Source organism: Alligator sinensis, unplaced genomic scaffold (assembly GCF_000455745.1).
Source record: "Alligator sinensis unplaced genomic scaffold, ASM45574v1 scaffold760_1, whole genome shotgun sequence".
In the NCBI taxonomy this organism is placed as follows: Eukaryota; Metazoa; Chordata; order Crocodylia; family Alligatoridae; genus Alligator; species Alligator sinensis.
In genome coordinates this window covers 404,695-425,368 of record NW_005841989.1, presented here as the reverse complement: position 1 = coordinate 425,368, position 20,674 = coordinate 404,695, and the positions used below count along the sequence as shown (strand labels likewise).

At 43.5% G+C, this 20,674-nt stretch overlaps 1 protein-coding gene across 5 annotated transcripts in view; it reads left to right on the top strand.

The window, feature by feature from the left end:
- FLI1 (Fli-1 proto-oncogene, ETS transcription factor) overlaps positions 1-20,674 on the top strand; it is a 114,216-nt gene that overhangs the window by 2,284 nt on the left and 91,258 nt on the right. Inside the window, exon 3 of one of the 5 annotated variants that reach the window (XM_014518846.2) lies at positions 221-329. In XM_014518846.2, the coding sequence (XP_014374332.1) occupies positions 264-329 (66 nt within the window). In that variant the 5' untranslated portion in view covers positions 221-263. Of the gene's footprint in view, positions 1-220; positions 330-10,718; positions 11,710-11,943; positions 12,363-20,674 lie in introns of those variants that run through there. The other 4 variants (XM_006021346.3, XM_006021348.3, XM_025201275.1 and 1 more) reach the window with 4 other exon arrangements.

Sequence of the window (20,674 nt, the reverse complement as noted above, 5' to 3'; positions counted from 1 at the left end):
GCTGAAGTTGAAGAGGGGCCTTTTTCTGCAAACCCTAGTTAAAAGGTACAAATTAAACCCTGGATATTACTTTCCCAATATCCTTTCCTTGAAAAGTAATTTAAAAACCCAGAATGAATCTATTTCATCATATAATTTGAATTTTTATGACTAGTTCGATTTTTTTCAGAACAGTGTTGTTATGTATTTGCTGGCATTTATTTTTACTTTTTAATTTCAGGTCAAATTTAGGACCTTTTAATACATCTATTAAGCAAATAAGGATGTTTCAGACAGTACCAGACACTTCGTCTTACGTCAAGGTAAGACATGACAGCATCTTTAAACAGGTAATGTCAAAAATTACAATCCTCCAAAATTCAAAATAATTTATATGGGTTTAAGAGTTTGATGCAATTCCCATTTATTTAATGGAAAGCCTCCCGTTGACTTCAGTGGGGGGTTGGGTTAGATCCAAAATGGTCATACTTGTCCTTAGGCAGATCTCCAGAGCTTGAAAAATGAATCATCAGGCAGAACAAAATATTATGATGGTCTCCTCTTTTATATCATAACCAGTATTATTATGGTAGTTGGTTAGCTAGATTATATCATAACCAACATTATAGTGGGGGTGTCCTGATTTATATTATAGTAGTGGTTTGCTTGATTGAAACCAATATGATAGTGGTAGCATACTACCAATATTATACCATAGTGGTTTCCTAAATTGGTTTCTAATTTTCTGCTTTTCTTGATACCATTTAATCTTGAACCAAAACTAAACTTCATTGTAATATCCCTGTACTTTTCTGCTGTGCAAACCACCAAACTCATTGTACAAAAATGTTTGTGTGGGTACGTAAAGTACTCTTCTTTAGGGCCCAAAATTAGTTTAATGAAAAAACAAAATTGAATGAACTAAATTGAATTGTCTCTCTCAGGTTTTGAGTAAGTGGGTTGTTGGCCCAGGTAGTGGTATAGAATATTGGAACTTATTTCAAATTGTTCCTCATGGTTTTCCTCAAACATTCCTTCCATGTAATTTCACCAGCAAATAAACTAATTAATCCAAATGGTTGTGGCTAATGCCAAAAACTATGATTGCCTGCCCTCCAAATATTTGATTGTGTGTCTTATTTGTGACTCTGTGATTGTATTTGGGGGGTCATTTCTGTCTTTCTACTAGCTCCAAAGCAAATTCCAAAGAAAGGTTGGCAGAGTCTTGTCCCTTTATAGCTCAATTGAGCACTATATTATATTTGACATCATATAGTTTTTTTCCACAACAGTTCCCAAGAATGTAAATAAACCAAGCCTGGGACATCTGGGTTACACGTTTAAGGCAAACCCTGCATGCCACAGCACTTAGAGAAAATCTAAAACACAAGACTCTTCTCTTCCAGGCTGAAGGAACACAGGAGGGTGTTAACTAGAGCTGGGTGAATAATTTGTAATGAATGATTTATTACATGAATATTGCTTCTTTTTCCCCTCTGTCAGTCACCAGTGAGCAGACTGCAATTTTCATGTACATGGTACATTATTTGAAATGATTCACTGAATAATTCTTGCATGTAATACTCAAACTGTAGCTTGTGCAAACAGTTGGGAGTATTGGGCATGCTGTGTAGTATGACAGCGAAGTCGTGTAGTATTGTTTCTGTTCTCTGTATGGATAAGCGAGTGCAACTTTTAGGGCCAGTTTTCTTGAGCAAATACTTTGAATTGGAAATGTTTTCATGGTAGGAGAATGTTCTTCAAAACCTATGTAAAACTCAGTGTTTCTGTGAACATTCCTGGCAACAATGTTGTTCCTTAAATTCAGTGGCCTTTGGACCAAATCCTAAAATCATAGAAACTTAATGGAAAATTACTTCAAAAGGGATGCAAATATCATCAAAGCAAACTTTTGAAAACTCAAAGAAAGACTGGACATTTGTCTGTAGTGTATGTCTGGGTTTAGCATTAACTTAGTCTTCAGAGCTTCCTCCTGTAAGCAGCAGATAATCTTGCACATGTTTTGATCACAACTAAAAGGTGAAGCCACTTCAGCATCCTATGGTAAGGCATCCTTGCAGGATTGCTGCTTACAAATCCAGCTGCAACTGAAGTCAGTGGCAAAATTTCTTCCAAATTCAACAAACTCATGAGTTTGGTCTAAGTCATTTATGTGCACACAGGGATGGAATGGACCAACACATAACTAACTGCATGAGATCAACTTTCTGTTCAGGTAAAGCCCCAGTTTTCATAAAGACCTTCCGGGCTGGACCTTCCTCGTTGCTTTAGTAGTACAGAGATAGGTGGCTTGGATGTTACTTGACTCTCAGTCATTTAGTGCATCTCTTAATTACCAAGCTGCCATTGTTTTCTTGTCTAGTATTTTCCTGTAACATGCTCACTAAGGTCAGTGGGGAAAAATTGTTTCCATATCTAAAAAATCAACAGGGATTTGACTGAAGAAAGGAACTGATCCAAAGCTTCTTTTTCAAAAGGGTTTAGATCAAGCAAATAGCCACTAATGATGCAAATACTTAATCACATGCTTAATTTTATTTACATCAATTGAAGTCAATGGGGTGGCACAAATTAAGGCTATACAAAAGCAGGATTAGGGTTTAACTATTCAGTACACAGGATGAAATCCTAGCTCCTCTAAAGTCAATGTCAGAACTCACTGATGTCAGTGGAGCCAGGATTTCACCATTAAAACAATCACCCCATAGATGACTTTCACTAGTAGAAATGTTATTGTTTGGTGGCTAGTGCACTGCACTGGGGCTTAGGATACCAGTTCTGCCACTGGTCTCCTGAATGCCCTTGAGCATGTTATTTCATATTAGTATATCTCAGTTTCCTCTTGTAATACAGGGATAATGATACTGACCTTTGTAAAGTAATTTGAGATCCTTTGATAAAAGTGTTTCTAAGAGCTAGGTATTATTATCAGATAGGACTTGTCATCTATTTTTGCCTACTCTTGATGGCTGACCCAGTAGTCTGAGCACATGTCTAGGAAGCAAGAGGTTCTGGAAAGCCTTTTAACAATTTCTGCATCACATTTCATATCTCTGAAAGTAGAGAGAAGGGTTGTTGGCAGGAGTAGTTGGGAAGCCTTTTCTTTAAAAAAAAAAAAAAAAAAAAAAAAAAAAAAGGTCAAATCCTTGTTGCCCTTTTTACACTTTAGTCATGGGGCTACTTGCACGTAGAAGAAAAGTGGGTATGGGTCCAACATTTTATGGAGGCCCTTTACTACACATACCAGATATATAAGCATTACGTTAAAATTTCATCACTTAACTCATAAAGATAAATGTTTCAGTGTCACAGCTGGAGCTCACTGGCACAGAGAGAGGGGCTCCTGGCAGGATGTTCTCTGGAAAAGCTGCCTGAATTCCATGAATTTGCTGCTCCCACCCCTTGGTTTGAAGCAACTTAAATAGCATGAACTTCAGGTCACAGTGCAATTCTCATTTTTAACTCCAAGGCATTTGAAAATGGAAGGGCGCAGATTGGAAGGGGGGAGCAGTTGAAAGAGGGGTAGGCTGGAGATTTTATATCGCCTGGTTTACTGAGGGTAAGTTTTACTAAATCACACTGGTAAATTTAGGAGATTTCTGTGCAGTATTCCAAATTTATATCAAGGGTTTCTAGTGTATATCAGTATGTGCCCTTTCAAGTATGTGCACACATCTGAATAGAGAAATACATATCCATAGTATGGTTATAAACCTCTAAGTAATCTCAGCAGGGCAGACTTTTTATTCACCTATGCACAATCTTTTTTTTTTTTTACAGGATAATGTGGCAGGCAATCATAATTATTAGTATTAAAGCTATAAGCTAATTATAAACTCTGAATGTTTTCTTCAAGGTACTTAGTCAAATGAATATATATGTATCCTTTTATGCCGTTGTGATGCTTCTTGATCAGAATATTATCAGAGTTGCTAATCTCATCTAAACAAAGTATTTGTTTGGAGAATTAAACGTATTGCAATTAGCAAATTAAAATTTTTAAAGGGCATTGGAATATCAATTGTATGGATATGGAAAGTGTTAAGGATGTCAGCAAAGCAACATGTGCTCTGGATACAACATTTTACCATTACCATTGTACATAGTCTTCCCTGTACTGCTAGCAGTATTAATTTTCCTACCACACTGTCAGTGCTGGGTTTACATGTTCATCAAGGCAATGCACGAATAGCTTTTAGATGCCAGATTCATGAGTATTTCTCCTTTTCTTTTGCAATAAAAAAAATCCAGCCACAGTTACCCTCTCCATCATCTTCCCACTTAAACAAAAAAGCCACTGCTTTTGCTTTCAGCCACAGAGCTTTGAACATTGAGGTTTACTTTCCTCCTCTGAAAGAGAGAGCTTAACCTTGGTTGTGCCATGCAGAATGACACATAACATAGCCATTGCTCCCCACAAATGACTGAGATAACTGATGGAGTGAAGAACAGGGACATGATGTTGTCAGAAGTTCCACTAACAGACGTCAGCTACAGGAGATGGATACAGGAATCACTGGGTGAAATCCTATGGCTTATGCTATGCAGAAGGTCAGACAGGTTGAGTATAATAACCCAGCTTGGTTTTAATATCAGCAAACAACTGCGTTGGGGGAGATGGTTAGAATAGGTTCCTCCTTCTCATCTTCCACTCCTTGATGACACAACCTTCAGTGTAGTTTCAAGACTGATACATCTTCACTCAAAGTCTCCTTCCAATTTTTCTTAGGAGTTTGCTTTTTCATATGGGTGGTAAGACCTGTCTGGAGAATTACTGTCCTTCTCTTTTCCGGATATAATTGCAAAAAGTACCATGCACAAGATTACAATAGTGGACTTAGCACCCATTTCAGGTTTCTCTAAGTGAATCTCCTGGGTTGGCCTTGGTTTGTCTTCTGATATTTGAACTGTCTGTGGTAGCACTGCTGAGTCCTAACTGGGCACAGAAAATGCTAGTGTGTCATCCACCACTGCGCCAAGCTAGGAATAGCATCAGTACAAACACATGGTAATCTCAGACCATTCCAGCCTGTCTGACCCCCAAAGAAGCAGCCAGACTAATGAACTGGAACCTATAGCAACCAAATTCATTTTCAAGCAAAGACAGCTCTGGCAGTTCTTGCAGAGCACTTTCAGCCCAGCCCCTAGTTATTCACCCACTCTATACTCTGTGGCCACATGTATGAAATATGCACAGAGCAAATATGCATATTCCACTTTAGATGCTTGTACAAAAAATAGGCTCCTTGACAGATTTTAACCAAGCCTGAAAATGGACCTTGCTTCAATCTAAATGAGATGGGGAGGAGGGAACCATCGTTTAAGTGCAGAAGTTCTTGCTTTATGGCTCTATGAAAATCCATTTTTTTAATGTTTGTGGTGTTATACAAAGAAGCATATTCATGAAGGCAAAATAGTCTGGGTGGATGGAAACAATATTTGGTTTGTTCTTGGTTTCCCTCTTCCTGGAAGATTTACAGAAGCTTAAAGAGAGAATTTTTGATGGCCAAAACACTGACATTTTCACTGGAGAGGAAAATATTAAAACTATTGACAAACACTGACACTGACATGTTATCATATCCTGCTCAACACTAGCAGCCAAAGGCTATCCTTGGGACAGCATAAAAACCAATTTTAAAACGTTTGCAAAAGGGAACGTGCTAAGAAGTTCATGCAAAATGAGTCTGCTGAGGGGAAAATACTGCAGTCAGTACATTCATTATAAAAATGTGTATCGAGGTGACCCAACAATGGAATGTTTCATACAGGTGTTCAAAGAGACATGAATGCTGAAAATGTATTTCTGGGGAGCAGACAGGAACTGTAGCACACTAAAGATTTGATGCAGACCTTTAGCCTCAAAAAAATGGAAAAAAGTTAATGGGCTGAAGGCTCAGTGATCCCAGCATTATTCCTATTCAGTCTGTTAGTGCTTTGGCCATTTCTGTGCCATGTTTTAAAACTACAGGCTTCCAGCAAAAGTTATCAATCCTGATCCCCAGCCAAGCTCAGGAGGACAGGAACAGGTATCCTCTAGGAGACCTGGGGATTGCAAGAGATTTGCAGGCAAGGAGATATTTGAACTTGGCTGAAACAAATTCTAGACGTGTGCATGAGCATGGGAGCTGGAAATGAACTCTGATGTCATCCACATGCTTAGTGCTGATTAATATTAGTAAATACCAAATCTTTCTTTTTTACAATCATTTCTTGAGGCAGAAATGTTGCCAAGTGTTATATTTTAGTACGTCCTTTATTTAATGCGTTATGACAACTTAGAGCTTAAGGATTTAATTCTTGTTTGCACCTACCTTTTATTACAGAACATTTAGATTTTCCCTCTTTCCCAATTTATGTGCATCTTGCTTTTTATTTTATCCCTACAAAATGCAAGTGTGTGGGGAAAGAACTCTCATTGTTTCTTTCATGATTTTACCTTAATGGTATCATTTGAATTTAAGCAGGGGGGTGGAGGAAACATTGTTTATCCTGGAAGTGTAGTATGTTGAGGCTTTTTTAAAATAAACCAGGCTTTAGGGCACAAGGGACAAGCTTTTACATTCAAAGACTCCTGCTTTTCCAGACACCAGAATTCAAGTAACCAAACCCCCCTCTGTAAGTCACTAACTCTACTGACCTTCTAAAAGCTCCATTCTTTCTGAACTTATAGAAAAAACACCTTTTTCCCTCCCCCCCCCCACAAATATGCAAAATCCTATGTATTTTGTATTCCAACCCCCTCTACACTCTCCCACCACTATGTTTAAAAAAAAAAAAAAGTAGTGGATGCTAAGGGGGAAAAATGCTTTAAATCTTTCCTTCAAATCTCCAAATATATGAAGTCTGAGGAACAAATTCAAAGCAGGCACGGACGCCTGAAGAGAAGTTAGAGAGAAATATTCTGTTCCATTCAAGCGCATCAAGGGTCTAGCTGAAGTCTTGTTTGGCTAAGGTCAGACGAGACTGGGTTCTCCAATAAAAATAAATCTCAAATTAATTATGGCCTCAAGCGAGGGGCCAGACGTTTGGAGCTGGTGCACTGCAGTCTGTTTTTTTGGCCTTCGGTATTTTTGTTTTTTTGTGCTTGGCTTTTCAATAATTGGGGGGAGGAGGGGGGCTGGAAGAGGGAGGGGAGGGTTGGTTTATTGGGACATAGGACTCAAATAAAACTATCCAAGACAGCTTCACTACCTCTCTGCACGATTGTGCTGTAGCTTTAAAGCTACCTGTATCTTCTCCACATGACTTTCCAAGACTTTAGATTTTATTTGAGTATTTATTAGCATTACATAACTTTTTGGGAACTTGCACTATCAAAGATTTCTCTCTACAGACCCAGACATAGGGAGCAGGGGAACGGATCCTGCAGTCCCCTGCCTTGCTGCAAAGCTGGAAGGGCTCCAGCTAGTCAGGTTTTATCATTGCAGCTGCGAGCAGAGCGTTGGTGCCTTGCTTTGAGCCCTGCCTTGGGAGCATGCCCTAGGTTTGGGTTTCATGCTTTGCTTGGGAGCCCCACATTTTAAAACACGTTGTCTTTTCTTTGCTCTCCAGTGGAGTTAGTGCCACCTCGGAACCCAGTTTCAGTTTCAAAGCTCCCAGTGAGGTTAGTGGGAGCTTGTTCCCGTATGATAACTGCAGCAGATCAATCCCTGGCTTTTGCAGATGCAGCTTTAGGCGGAAGATCTGTTTTCACATAAAAAATAGAAAAAGAGGAACTTGTAACATAGTGATTGGGAAACGGGCCACTTTCTAGCTAGAGAGCCAAGGGAAGGGGGGGGGTTAATTGGTTTGTTACTCTCTTTAATTACTTAATTTGATACAAAAGAATGAATTGAAGAATAGATCATGAACCAGAACATAAGGTGATGCTGTCTGGTTGCAATGGGCACCAAGATTAAAACAAAACTGTACCCTAAAAAGGGGTGAAACTTGCAGCTGAGGCCCCAGTAACGGACTCATCCTTGCAGAACAAATCGGTATTTTTAAAGCTGTGACCATAATCGTGTATCAAAGACAAAAAACACACACATTTGCGGATGTATCCCTATGCTAAGGACTGGCATTGAACTCCAGCCTTAACCCATTTCATGCTGGATGTTTTCAGCTACACATCATAGGGAGAAAGTCTATGCTGAGGGCTCCTCATTGATTTCAACGGGGTTACACGGAGGACTGCGAGTTCAGCTCCTGCCTGCGATCCTCTGCTCTGTGCTATTCAATTAAAGAATAAAGGGCAGAAAAAGAAGAGCCTGCGATCAATATTGAACTCATTAAAACCTTTGGAGTAGAGTTTAGCTTCATTCACAAGTGCATTTTGAGAGAGAGATGAGAGAGAGATGAGCAACTGGTTTCTACCAGCCTGTCTCAATGCAAACATTTGAAATCTTCTGTCAGGGTGAAAACTATTGTAGCTGCCAACATCAAATAATTTTTCCAGATGTCTGGTAGTAACCACATTAAACAAATCATAATTCTTTCACTATATATACATATGCATCAAAAAGTCGACCGTCAGATTAAAAGTTACACACATTTATCAGAGCTGTGCATAAGCATTTCATTGTGAAATGCATTACTCTTAGCAGCGGACCCCTAAGCTTGTATAGGTTGTTACAACCTTTTCTGTCTGAGGTTGCTCTCTCCTTGTCCCTCTTCTATTAAACAGTTAAGATGAAGTCCTGAACAATCACCTGGGATGATTCAGAGTTTGGCAAGCGAAGCATATGGATATTCCAGCCTGTTTCAAAAGTTTGCCATACCTTCAGGTTTTTTTTTTAAGCAAAAGAAATGAAGCAAAACTGCAGTTGTTGGATTATTCGGGGGGGGGGAGGTTCATACCTTGTTCAGCCTTTCTGCTATAATGCTGCAAGTTCACTTATTACCTTGTCTCCTGGGGTTTCACGAAACTCTTTCGACCCAACACGGGAGGGGGGAGAGAAGCACTGTTTATACACGATAGATGCAATATATAACGTGCTTAATTTTTAGAGTGAAGTTTAAAGGAATCGCTTCGGGGTCATAGTTCACTTCTTTTTTTTTTGGCAATACAGTGCAGAGGGCTTGTAAGCAACTCGGAGGTGTGCGTGGTTGGTTTCTAACACCCTTGTGCTTGTGAAGGAACTGGGGATCAAAAGCGGGTTTTGCCAAGAGCGTCTCTAGGACAGCGCCGAGGCCGGGAATAAACCTTTGCCGTTTGCAGCTCGGTTTTAATGCACGTGGGACGTTTTAGCGGGTATTGTTTTCGCTCCAGTTTATGGAGCCATCAGATCCCATCCCTCCACCCTCAGCCCATCAAAAGAGAGCAGTGGATAATGCAGCTTCGAGACCAAAAGGTCTTTCTAGTGTTGGGGGTCCTCAGTTGTGTCCTCCCACCGCTGCTTGTGTTTGCAGGCTGGTATGGAAAGGAAATTATGGGGAGGTTAAAAGGGATACGTCCCATGTTTCCCTTGCAGCTCGCCCTTTTTGCTGGAGCTAGTGCCTGCAATGTGGTCGTGCCAGAGGGGGAGTGGAGTAGGGAGGAGTTGAAGAAGGAGGCAGAGGGACAAGGACAGCAAGGGGTTAACCATGATTTCTTTTAATTGAACTCCAGTTCTTGTGGCCCTAGGCATAGGGGGACCTGACCCCGCTAGCAGTATCCAGATGTGGTGCTCTCAGGGGGCTCCACTGCAGACCCCTGGATTGTAAAGCAGACAGGAGAGGGGGGCGGGGGAGAGGGGAGGCGGTCGGGTCGGCCTGTCCCCTCTCCTACCCCCCTTCACCTCCTCGCAGGAGACGGCCTCAATCGCTGGCAAGCAGCAAGCCCAAAGCTCCAGGTCTGGTCACGTTCAGGCCCCTGTCTGCATCTGAACTGAAAATTGTAGCTGAATTGATGAGGCTAATTTCTCTCTGCTGCCAGCTTTGCTCCTGGAGAAATAAAGTATGAATAAGGCATCTCTGCCGCCGCCGAATAGAAACAAGAGTCCTAGTCACTTTTTTTATTATTATTATTATTTTGGGGGGAGGTGAATATTAACGCGGGTATCGTTTTTTGATTTTGTTTTCCCGTGGTTGGATTAAAGATCAGGGGGGGAAGCCGAGGCTGGACACAGCTGCGCTGGATAAGGTAACCGTCTCCAGCAGGAGTGGGATGCTGAGTGCCCTGTTACCTTTCGCAATCTGTCTCGGCTGTATCGCCTTTTCCTTTCTGGGCTCCGGCAGTTTGCACCGCATTGCAGGAGTGGGCAAGAAAAGCTGCCCAAGTGGCAGCAGGATGTGTGCTGCTGGGGGGCAGGTTGGACAGGAGTGCTTTGTCTCCGCTGCCTTGATTGTTTGGAGAGCTTTCCCCCCGCTTCGGGCTTCCTTTCCTCTCTTTCTTTCCTTCTTTAGCACGGAAGGGAAGGGATGTCCCTTTCTCTAGGACCCGTGCGTGATCGCTCCCCTCTGAACGAACCGCCGGATCTGATGCCAATTACTCTCTAGCTGGAGCGGTTTAAAGATGTTGTACCCGTGAGACCAACACCGTATCTGACCCGCCCTCCGGAGCGAAAAGCGAATTTTTCAACACATCTGGCATCTTTTTGTCGCTTTCCAGTCTGCCCCCTGGTTGGTGATCGGTGGCTTTTAACCAGATATAGCAATTGCGGGGGGGGGGGGGGTCTGAAGCCCACTGGCATGCAATGGACCAGTGCCCGAGCTACGGGAATCGCGACTTCATTTTTCCCAGTTGGGAAGGAAATGATCTCGAGCAGATCCCTGCAGCCAGGCTGCGAGATCCGTGCTCGCTTTTCCTCCCTTGCTGAAGCGTGTCACAGCACGCTTTCTTCTGCCCCAGAGAAAGTGAAGGCGAACCCTTTTCTAAAAAAAACAAAAATACTGCTTCTTTCAAAACGACGGGGAACGAGAAGTTCCCTTGCTTGGAAAGTCAGCAAAAAAAAAACAACCAAAAAACCCGCATCTGAGCGTAGGGAAGCACTAGACATGGGTAAACTTATCTTGAATGTAGTTGGTCTGCCTGGCCTGCTACTTACCGCTAATTTCTGGGCATAACTGGAGGCGACCCGAGCCCGCTCAGGCAGGACTCATGGAAAGTCTCCCCGGGCAGGAGGGGGGGCAGGGGCCGCCTTTTAAATATCCTGCGTGCCCAGCTCGGCTTTTCTCCCCTTAATTTTGCCTATGACTGGAAAACGCATTAATACAAATCTGTGGGAAGAGACGGAAAGTCAGTGACTCAGGCTAGTTTGCTGCAGCCAAAAAAAAAAAATTAAAAAAAAAAATTGCCAAATACATGTGAAACGAGACGTGGGGATGAGCCCGGGTGCGTGGCAGCCCCCCGAGACCTGCCCGAAAGAACCAGCTATTGTTCTGGTCCTCTCTTATCTGCAGGGAGCAAATATCCTGTGTGTGAAATGCAGATATATTTTGATCAAGAAGGCAGGACCGGCGGAGAGACAGAAGGTTTCCTCCTCGAGTGACTTCACTTCCCAAAATTAGCAGAAAAAAAACTTTCATCCGGTTAACTGTCTCCCCTTCGCTGGGCTGCAACGCGCACAAGTAGAAAGGGCGAGAGAGGCAGAGAAAGGAAAAGTGAAGGCAGGGGAAGGGGGCAGAGAAGTGAACGAGAGGGCAGGGGCAGCACTTCGAGGGGTCGGTCCCAGCCTAAGCCGGGTCAATGTGTGGAATATTGGCGGGGGCGGCCGGAGATTGTTCCCAATGGACGGAACTATTAAGGTAAGCGGAGGCCGGAGGGGCGAGGGGGGACCCCGGCCCCGCGGCGGGGAGGTCCGCGCTCCGGAGGGGCGCCCTGCCCGGGGGAGGGGGACTTGGATCTGGTTCAGCTGCGAGCCCAGAGAGAGCTCGGTCTCCTCCCCTCTGCCGGCTGTCCCTACCGCGCCGCACCGCACCGCGGGGCTGGAGGGAGGGCAGCGGCGCCCCGGGGGGTGGGTAGCGGGATGTTTTCATTTCCGAGGAGCAGAGGGTGTTTTTCTTTGCCGGCCCAGCCCTTCCCCTGCCCGGGGGGGCGGGCAGACCCCCGGGCAGCGCGGGGCAGAGCAGGCGCGCAGCGAGAGGCCGGGGGTGTGTTGGGGTTGGAGGATTTCGAAAGATGCTATCGCCTGGGCGGGTGTGGGCCGCGGAGGGCTGGGGCCTCCTCTTCTCTTTTTTTTGCTGATCTCGGGGGAAAGAAGCTGCGAACTGGCAGGAACTGAAACCTGTCGCGGGCCTGCGGGCTGAGACAAGTGCAGAGGGGAGGGGAGCAGGGCATGGACGGAGGGAGCCGGGGGGAAAGCCAGGGACGAGCAGGGGAGGAGGAGGAGGAGAGCAGCGGGGATAGGCCGGAGCCAGGCGACGGGAGGATGAAAGCGCAAGACCCCGGCGGTGTGGCAGTAAGTGCACCCCTGTCTCTGCCCGGGGGCGGGCGTGCAGCCCAGGCCCCTGTCAAGACCCGTCCGGGGAAAGGGTTTATTTAGGCCCCTGTAGCCGCAGGACCGGGTGTGCTCCTCCGCCCAGCCCCAGGCTGCCTTCGTCCCCATGTAGAGATGGGGAACTGAGCCGCGCAGTGACAGGCCCCGCCACACTGGGAGCAGAAGAGGGAACTGAAGGCTGGCCTTCCAGATCCCAGTCCAGTGACCCTGGCAGCCATGCTAGCAGCCCACCCGCCTAGCGTGCTTAAGGTCTGCTGGCAGCACACATCCTGGAGTGCGTGGCTAGCTCGCGCCCAGCCCCCTCCAGTGACCAGGCACCCAGTTACAACTGGGCCAGCTGGGGGTGACGTTTGGCACGAGTCCAGAGCAGTAGCGAGTCACCTTAGCTCCTCTGTGACTGTATCTCATTAGCAGATGATTTCTGTTTCAGTGGTAAACTGCTGTTTTTGCTACGGACAGGGGGGCCAGAAAACCCAAGTTGGTCACTGACTCTGCCTCTGATTCCCTATGGGACCATGGGCAAGCTGCTTGTGCCCCCTTTTCCTCATCTGGAAGAAGAGGGTGATACCTGCTTTTTTAAAGTCCTTTGAGGTCTTTGCTGAAATCTGCCACCCTTAGGCCAGCAGCTGGTTGGTTCCCTGTAGCACTTCTCACTGCAGAGTAAAGCTTCTGGGTTCCCACTGAGTCCCTTTGGGGGGTCCGACTGATTTGCTGCAATTCATTACCAAAAGGAAGAAGCACCTGCCTCAGTTTCTCTAAGGTGAAGGACAGCGGGTGATGGGAAAGGGTGTGGTTTGAGCCACACATGTTTTTTAGGTGCTGAACTTTGTATCATACTTCATAGGAGTCTTTATGCACCAATATTTCCAATCCCAGGAGATGCTACTTGACCATGTCTATGGGGAATACAGATTGGAAATAATATTGGTGTCATCTCTTACTTTCTTGAAGGTTGTGTGCATGGCTATTGAGTTATGAATGAATCTATGTGGCAGCGAGATACAGGGAGATTACTGGGAAGGCCAGCTGAAGCAGAAGAACGGGTCCTCTCACCATCACGGTTGAGGTTGTGGTGAGGGCTGGAGAAGGGACTGGTACTAGAAAAAGCAGAGAGAAGCAAGAGAAAGGAGAGATGAGGCCTGTGTACTGGTGTGATTAAGGCAAGGTCTCAGCCCCTTCCATTATAGATGAATGTCACACACAACAGACTTATGGAAATCAGAGATGAAAAAAACCTGCCAGGTGATTCCATCCTTTTTGGCTGGGAGCCAAAGCAGGGTCCTTGTCTCCAGTGTATTCTTCAGGTGTTAAAATATGCAAGCAATGGGCATCATTCAGGTTTTTCAAATGATTATCCCTTTCTCATTGGGCCATCCTGTGACCGAGACTCATAAACAGAATTCAAGGAATTGTACACTGATGCGGGGGCCAGTGAGGAATTCATTCATAAGATCAATGCAACTGTATGGGACACTATCAGGATTTCTTTTCTTTACCCTGCAGCCCCCATATGCAGTCTGTACTTTGTCATTTGTGTTTTATTATGCCCTTTGGAGACTGCAGCATCAGATGACATCCTCAAGTGGCTGCTTTGCATTGTATGAAATTACTTGGTTCTAAACTCTTACTGGTCCACAGAGGATTATTCCAGTGCAGGGATGATCCTCCACTGGCATCAAGCTGACACTCCCTCTCTGCAGCTGGGATAGTGGAAAAATGGCTCATGGAGACAGTGAAGCAAAGTGCTCAGGATGCTTTTATGCTACACTGATCCTGGATAACATTTTCATCCCTTTGTGGATACTGTGCCAGCATGAATTAGAGCAGCCGTTGGGCTTCTCTTACAAAGAAAGAGCACCACCAGGAGCAACTCGGTGCAATGGAAAGCTTTAAACTAGTTTGGTCTGTGCCCAGTGACTTGCCCTGGGCTCATTGCTGGATAAAGCCCAGTGACTTTAATCCTGTTTGATTTCTTTATAAATTATTGTTTATCACTTTGGGAGTCCAGTAAGCTTTGTCTTGCATTTTCTAGGGAATCCTTTCGGTACTTAATTCTGGAAAGGATTTTGGATAGGTGACGCAGAATAATTCCATGAAGCTTTGTACTGAGTGCATAATCCAGGGGAAGTACTGCAAGTCTTTTATGTGAATTAAGTTTAATTCTGTCCATATTCTTTAAATAATTATGACAGATGATGGCTAGGAGAAAATGAGTCTAGGGGCTGGTGCACATTCAAACATGTTTCCAAATAACTAAATCTATTTTTTTCAATTTCTTTAATTATTTCAGTGAAAACCCCTGCGTGCACATTCTTATTTTAGAGTCAAAGCATACTGCTTTGGTTTAATATAAATGGATTTATGAACAAATTAGAGTACATAAACAAAACCGCAGCAGTCTCAATCTGAACAAAATACCCAGGTGGAGACTTGCATCAAAATAACAAACAGATTCAGTTGTTTTGCTTCTAGCTTGTGTAGACAAGACATAAGAATGCTCTTCTGCCACATACTGGGATGTAAATACACTTGGCATAGTCCTATTGTTACTAAAAAGCATATTTGTGTAACTGCTGCTCTCATTCTGCAAAAACGCAGTTTGCCACAAAGTACCAGACGCAAAAAAGGCTTGGTCCATTTAAAGGGCATGCAGTGAAAAGCCCACATTACTCAAAAGGCCAGCCACCACCACCCAGCCTCTCCTTTCTACACACACATACGTGATTTGTGTGTTGGTGGTTGCCAGAGCAAAGGGTGGGGTGAAGTCTCTCTTGCAATCACTGTTTCTGAACTGCAGGCATTTCATCTTGCCCTGAAACTTGTCCCACAAGGTCTCAGACCAGAACCTATTTTTTGTTAAGTTCAGTTTAAAATTCTGTTTTAAATCTCCTTGCCTCTAGCAATTTCAGCACACCCTTCCCTGGAAAAAGGCATTGACTCTCAGTGCCAAAGTTTTAATCTGTGGATGAAGACAACGTGCATACGGATAGTCCATTGTTCAGGGTGTCTTTCTGTGTCAAGAGCATTATAAAGCATCTTTCAGTCTGAACGCATGGATTCTGAAAAGCGTAAATTTGTAGACCCATTATTGCAGCACTTAATCTGTGACGCACCAATTTATGTTCTATAGAAACCTTTTAATAGCCATCAGTGTCACCAACAAAAACAGTTGAAAGCTGTTACTAAATACTCTTAGTAGTCATCTCTTATGCTGAAATAGTTTAACACTAAACCTAAGGGGTTTTTTTCCCCAAAGAAATCAGCACCATGGGGCATGGATTGCTCAATCGGATTTTTGCCAGTGTAAGGACTGCAGGATCATGCCTCGGCTGTCAATCCCCATTAGTTAAACAAAGGTTTCAATTCTGCTCCCACCAAAGTCAAAGGATATTTTTCAGTGATGTCAACAGAAGAAAGATGAAGCTTGAAAAAAATAGCAACTGAAGTAGTTGGGAGCAGAGAAGTGGCTGCTGAGCACTTCCATTAACAAATCCTGGGAAGGGATGAAACCATTTATTCCAATAAGAGTAAAGTCACCTGAGGTTATGACCCAGTCTCTGCTCCAGAGAACTGGGTCCCACTCCACTTCCATTGTTCTGGATGGGAAGTGGCAGTGAGGCTAGGCAGGGATGATTTAGATCAGGATGGACAAGAATCCAGTAGCTCTACCACTCAGTAGAAGGACTGTGGCCACTCTTGCCTGCTGTTTGGGGATAGTTTTCAGGTAGAAGGTTCCTCTCCTCTCATAATCATCCACCTGTACACAGCCCCACTTCTTAATCGTTAGGTGCCTGGGATTTCAGTCTGCTGGTTTAAGTCTCAACCAGGGTGCCGCAGCACTCTGGGGTGCCTTGAGATTCTTTCAAAGTGCTGCAGGGCACCCCGCAATGTTGGGTGTACAAACATGATTCACAAGATAAACCCAGAGATTTCAAATAGATATCTATAGTGATAATAACTTTCTGACCTGTTGTGGTCTTCGCAAGAGAAAAAAATTCCTCTATTATTTTTCCACCGTCAAAAAATGAGTGAAAAAACTAAGAGCTGGCATTTTCTGAGAGGTGCCTTGAGTCTAATGAGGGGTTCCATGAAACTAAAGAGATTGAGAACCACTAATTCAAGTGGTGCTGAGAGCCTTGACAGGATGTCATGCTGATGAGGTGGAGAGATACAGGCAGAATGATCTTTACAGCTGTTTATGCAGAAGCTGCAGTTCAATCCATGATTGCCTCCCTTTATAATCCTTAGGCTGGATTTCCCTTGGACTTCAGTCCCCGTCCTCTCTGTACAACTGGGTCCTTAGTCCCAATAAAATTATGCCCTGAGGCATCTGCCATACAACTTGCCCCTTAAAATGTTAGCATGTGAAGCATTTCTAGAATTCTGCATAGTTGACACATTTGTAAAATAAACGTATGTAATTTTGCCCAGCATTACTTGACCACGTAATGAAAGACCCTATGTCCCATCTTAGTGCAAACATGCATGAGCAGGAGAGTTAAAGGAGCCAGGGGAGCCTTAACTTTAAATTTCCAGACATTTGTGGGTTTGTTAGACACCTAACATTCCAGTAGCATGGTGTTAATATTTGAGTGTGTGTACTCATGTATGAGTAGCTGTGCCTGGCTATGTGAGAGAGACCCCGTTTTGGAGAGGGACCCAATTTATGAAGTTTAGGTGCTTAGTTCCACAGCTAGATCTGAAGTCAAACTGTCCCCACATTGTGAGTGCTGTTAAGGTGCATTGCTTTGAATCAGGTCTATCTCCTGTGTTGGTTTGTATGGGTATATGAGTGCATATGAGTGGGTATACAATATTGGCATGTACAAATAACTGATGTGACATATACTTAATTGGTTGCTTATAGTCTTGGTAGGCTTATCTACACTTGTGCTTTACTGCATGGTAGACTAATTTACGGTGCAGTAAAGCATCACCACCTACACGTGTGCTGTAGTTAGTGCGCAATAGATTAATTTAATCCAATGAAGGATAGTCTCATGAGAGACAGGTACGATTCAACAGTGGAGTAAATTACTGTGTTTAAATACATGTCTAAACAGTGATGTTGGGATTAGTTTACTCTGGCTCAAATTGCATTGGAGTTTATTCAGTTGCATTAATTGCCAAGTATGTTTACTTGATTGTTGGTTAAGGAACTTCGGAGTGTGCAGATATCTGTCATTCAAAACTGGGGCTGCATATTCATACGTTGTGTTTGAATATAAAAGGCCTAAAATAGCAACATGCAAATAAACTCTTTCCAAAATAGGCAAAAAGTTGCATTTAATTATAGGCCTGATTCTCGATTAGTCTGCAACTTGTAGTGCGAAGTATTCTCATTCAAGCTCTCTTTTCATTGGAATAAATAACAACATAGGGTGCAGGGCAGTGCAGAATCTGGCACACAATGTTCAAAAAGGAGTGCTTTGAAAGCGGTAATGCATCTAACTAACTACGTCTTCTCTCTCTTCCTCTCTCTACCCACAGCCACATAATTACTGATGTATATCTGCAAAGCCAGTAACATCAGCCTAGAAACCCGTCTTTTGCATTGAAGCAGCAAGAACTTAATAACCATAAGAGGATTTGCCATTAGCTAGGGCACAAACAGAGGGGATATTCTTGTCAAAGACTATTAAAGAGGACACACAAAAATGTCCTGTTTCTTAAGTGGCCACTAGCACAACATCAGTGGGGATCCTGAAATAGCTGCAGGATCAGGCCCATAAAATATGGCCACAATGAGGTATTTAAGTGCATATTTGTGTAGGCTGGTTTGCAAAGGTAATGAGCACCAACAGCTCCCAGTGGCTTCAGTGGGTGTCTAGCTTATCTTTTTGAATGCCAAATACAGATTTATATGCCTAATTCTTCAGTGTGCTAGCTGAGAATTGCAAAGCCACTGGAGGGCAATGGTAACAGTTTGGGTAAATCTTAGCTTCTGCCTTTAACACAGAATATCCATCAAATCACACAGTACACGGCAGAGGAAAAGGAATTTTGTTTAGAGTGCAATAAGTGCTATCCACAGATACCAAACTTTATTTTTTTTCTTCTTTACCCATTTTTATTTTTTTTCCAAAGGAGTCATCCACATTGTGGTAAATATTGCTTACGATGCTCAGCACACTGGCTAACAGGCGCAGTCAGGTCTGGCTCCCTCACTGAAGTTTGCTAACAAAGACACATGTAAAGCCACAGATGTCAGGATCAGGGCTGCAGAGTAGTGGACGTTTGTAAACTATATTTGGAGCCGTAGCCCCACAAGTCAGAAAAATTGAGAATAACAGTGTGAAGAATGTCACTGGCGGAAGAACCTTTAATTAATTATTTGTCATTTCTCATGCAGCAAAGAGTTCCCTTGTGTGCTAGCACTGGTTTTAATCTGTACTTAAAAAGAGGGAAAACAGCAAGCATAAAGTTTTCAGAGAGAGCTGATGAGTGAAAATGAGAAATGGGAGAGAGGTCTGATGAAAGGTGTGGTGAAACCTGGAAGCAGGTTATGGAAAGCAATGTATCTGTGTTGAGAATAGAATTTATTCTAATTAAAGCAGTTTTATAATAGATTTTTTTTTTTTTTAAAGAAAGCAACCAAAGAGTTAAACCATGTGAACAAGTACATTTCTGCAGCAAGAATCACAGTTTGGCTCTCTGGTTTCTTCTGAGAAGCTCTTCTTGTTGTTCCAAGCTTGATTGACTTTTAACTGCATCTGAACCTACCTCACATCAGTTCCTTTTATCAGCCCAAGTGAGACTTCCTGTGCTCCACAGTCTGGTTTCCTGATGTGTTTCCTTTTCCCTTTTAACAGAACAAAGGAAACTATAACTCCTCGACTGCTCCTGTTCCAATTCTCCTTAGGACTTTACATAACGCTAGTCTCCAGCGTTTGTCTTTTTTTTGCTGCTAGCTCTCGGAGCGAGCTCACCAGCCTGCTAGCACCCTCTTCATACTTAATAGTGCTCGGCATGACTAGCAGTACATGGACAAGACTCTCTCTGCTGTTGACATGCTACCATCTCTGGGATGGCAGGCAGCCACTCGGCAGACAAACTACTATAATAGTGTGGGCGAGGAATATTTTAATCAGATACTTCTTTGAGCTGATAGAGATGAGCTCTTATGTGACTGTAAAAAGCAGGCAGGTAATCAATTGTGAACGTTTCATTTAAAGTAAAATGTATGTGGAGTAGGTGGCATGCAGCTCAGTTTATCAGTTTGGGAATCATGAAGATGCCTGTTGGTATTTGAACCTATGACTAGATATTTGAATCCTAATACCAAGTTCTAGCTGCTGACAAAAATGTCATCCAAAATGGCTAGGTACATGCTGTGTAAGATATATTACTGTGTTCACACATTCTCAGTGGCAGGGTCCTTCCTTCCTTGCAGGAATTCGTTCTTTTAATAAATTACTTTGCAGACTTTTTTGCTTCTCATTTTTCACTCTCCTTTTCCTGGTATTTAACTCTGCAATTACATTTACATTCTGGTAATCACTTAAGGGATACTGCATGTGTGAAAGGTACTGTGCAAAGGCAAAACCATTCTGTATTGTGTGTGTGGCCTGTCCCTCAAGGGTGAAGGCTATTTTTGTAAAACACTGCAAACTTTCTACTGCACAGTGTATTGTTTTGCTCAGCTGCAATGTGTATTTTGAGTTCCTAAGAGTTGTGTTGGCCTTTTGACTAAGATAAGCGAGACTGCGGTCATCTGAACCCCAAGGCCTCCAGGCCTGGGGCTTGCACATAGGTTGCCTGTCTGGATTTGGGGAGTATCCAAAGCCTCAGTCCAGTGAGTCTGGGAGGGAGGATACTTGCCCGGTGGTAGAGCCACTTGATGATTGAGCTCTGCTCAGTTGAATTTTGGCACTTGACTGTTGGGCTTTGCCCAATTGAATTTGGAAACAATTTGGCCTTGAACAAGATCAGCGCCCCCCCCGCCCCCAAGTCTATGGGTACCAATAGTAATTTGCTTATATGCAAATTATTACCAGTATGTTTATTTCAAAATCAATGTTTTCAAGTTTACCCCTTGTGCTCCGGGAGAGCAGGGTCTGACAGGGAGGGAGGGAGGGTTGCCTGCAGGGGGAAGAAGTTGGGGATGGTTGAGGGAAAGGGTTACTTGACCCCCTCAAGACAGGAGAGGGACAAATTAAAGGAAAACCTCCAATAATTAAATTCCAAATTAGAAAATGGATACATTTTCTACCTAATTATTGGGGTGTCATCTTATATTCATGGTTGTCTTATATTCAAGTCAATGCAGTAAA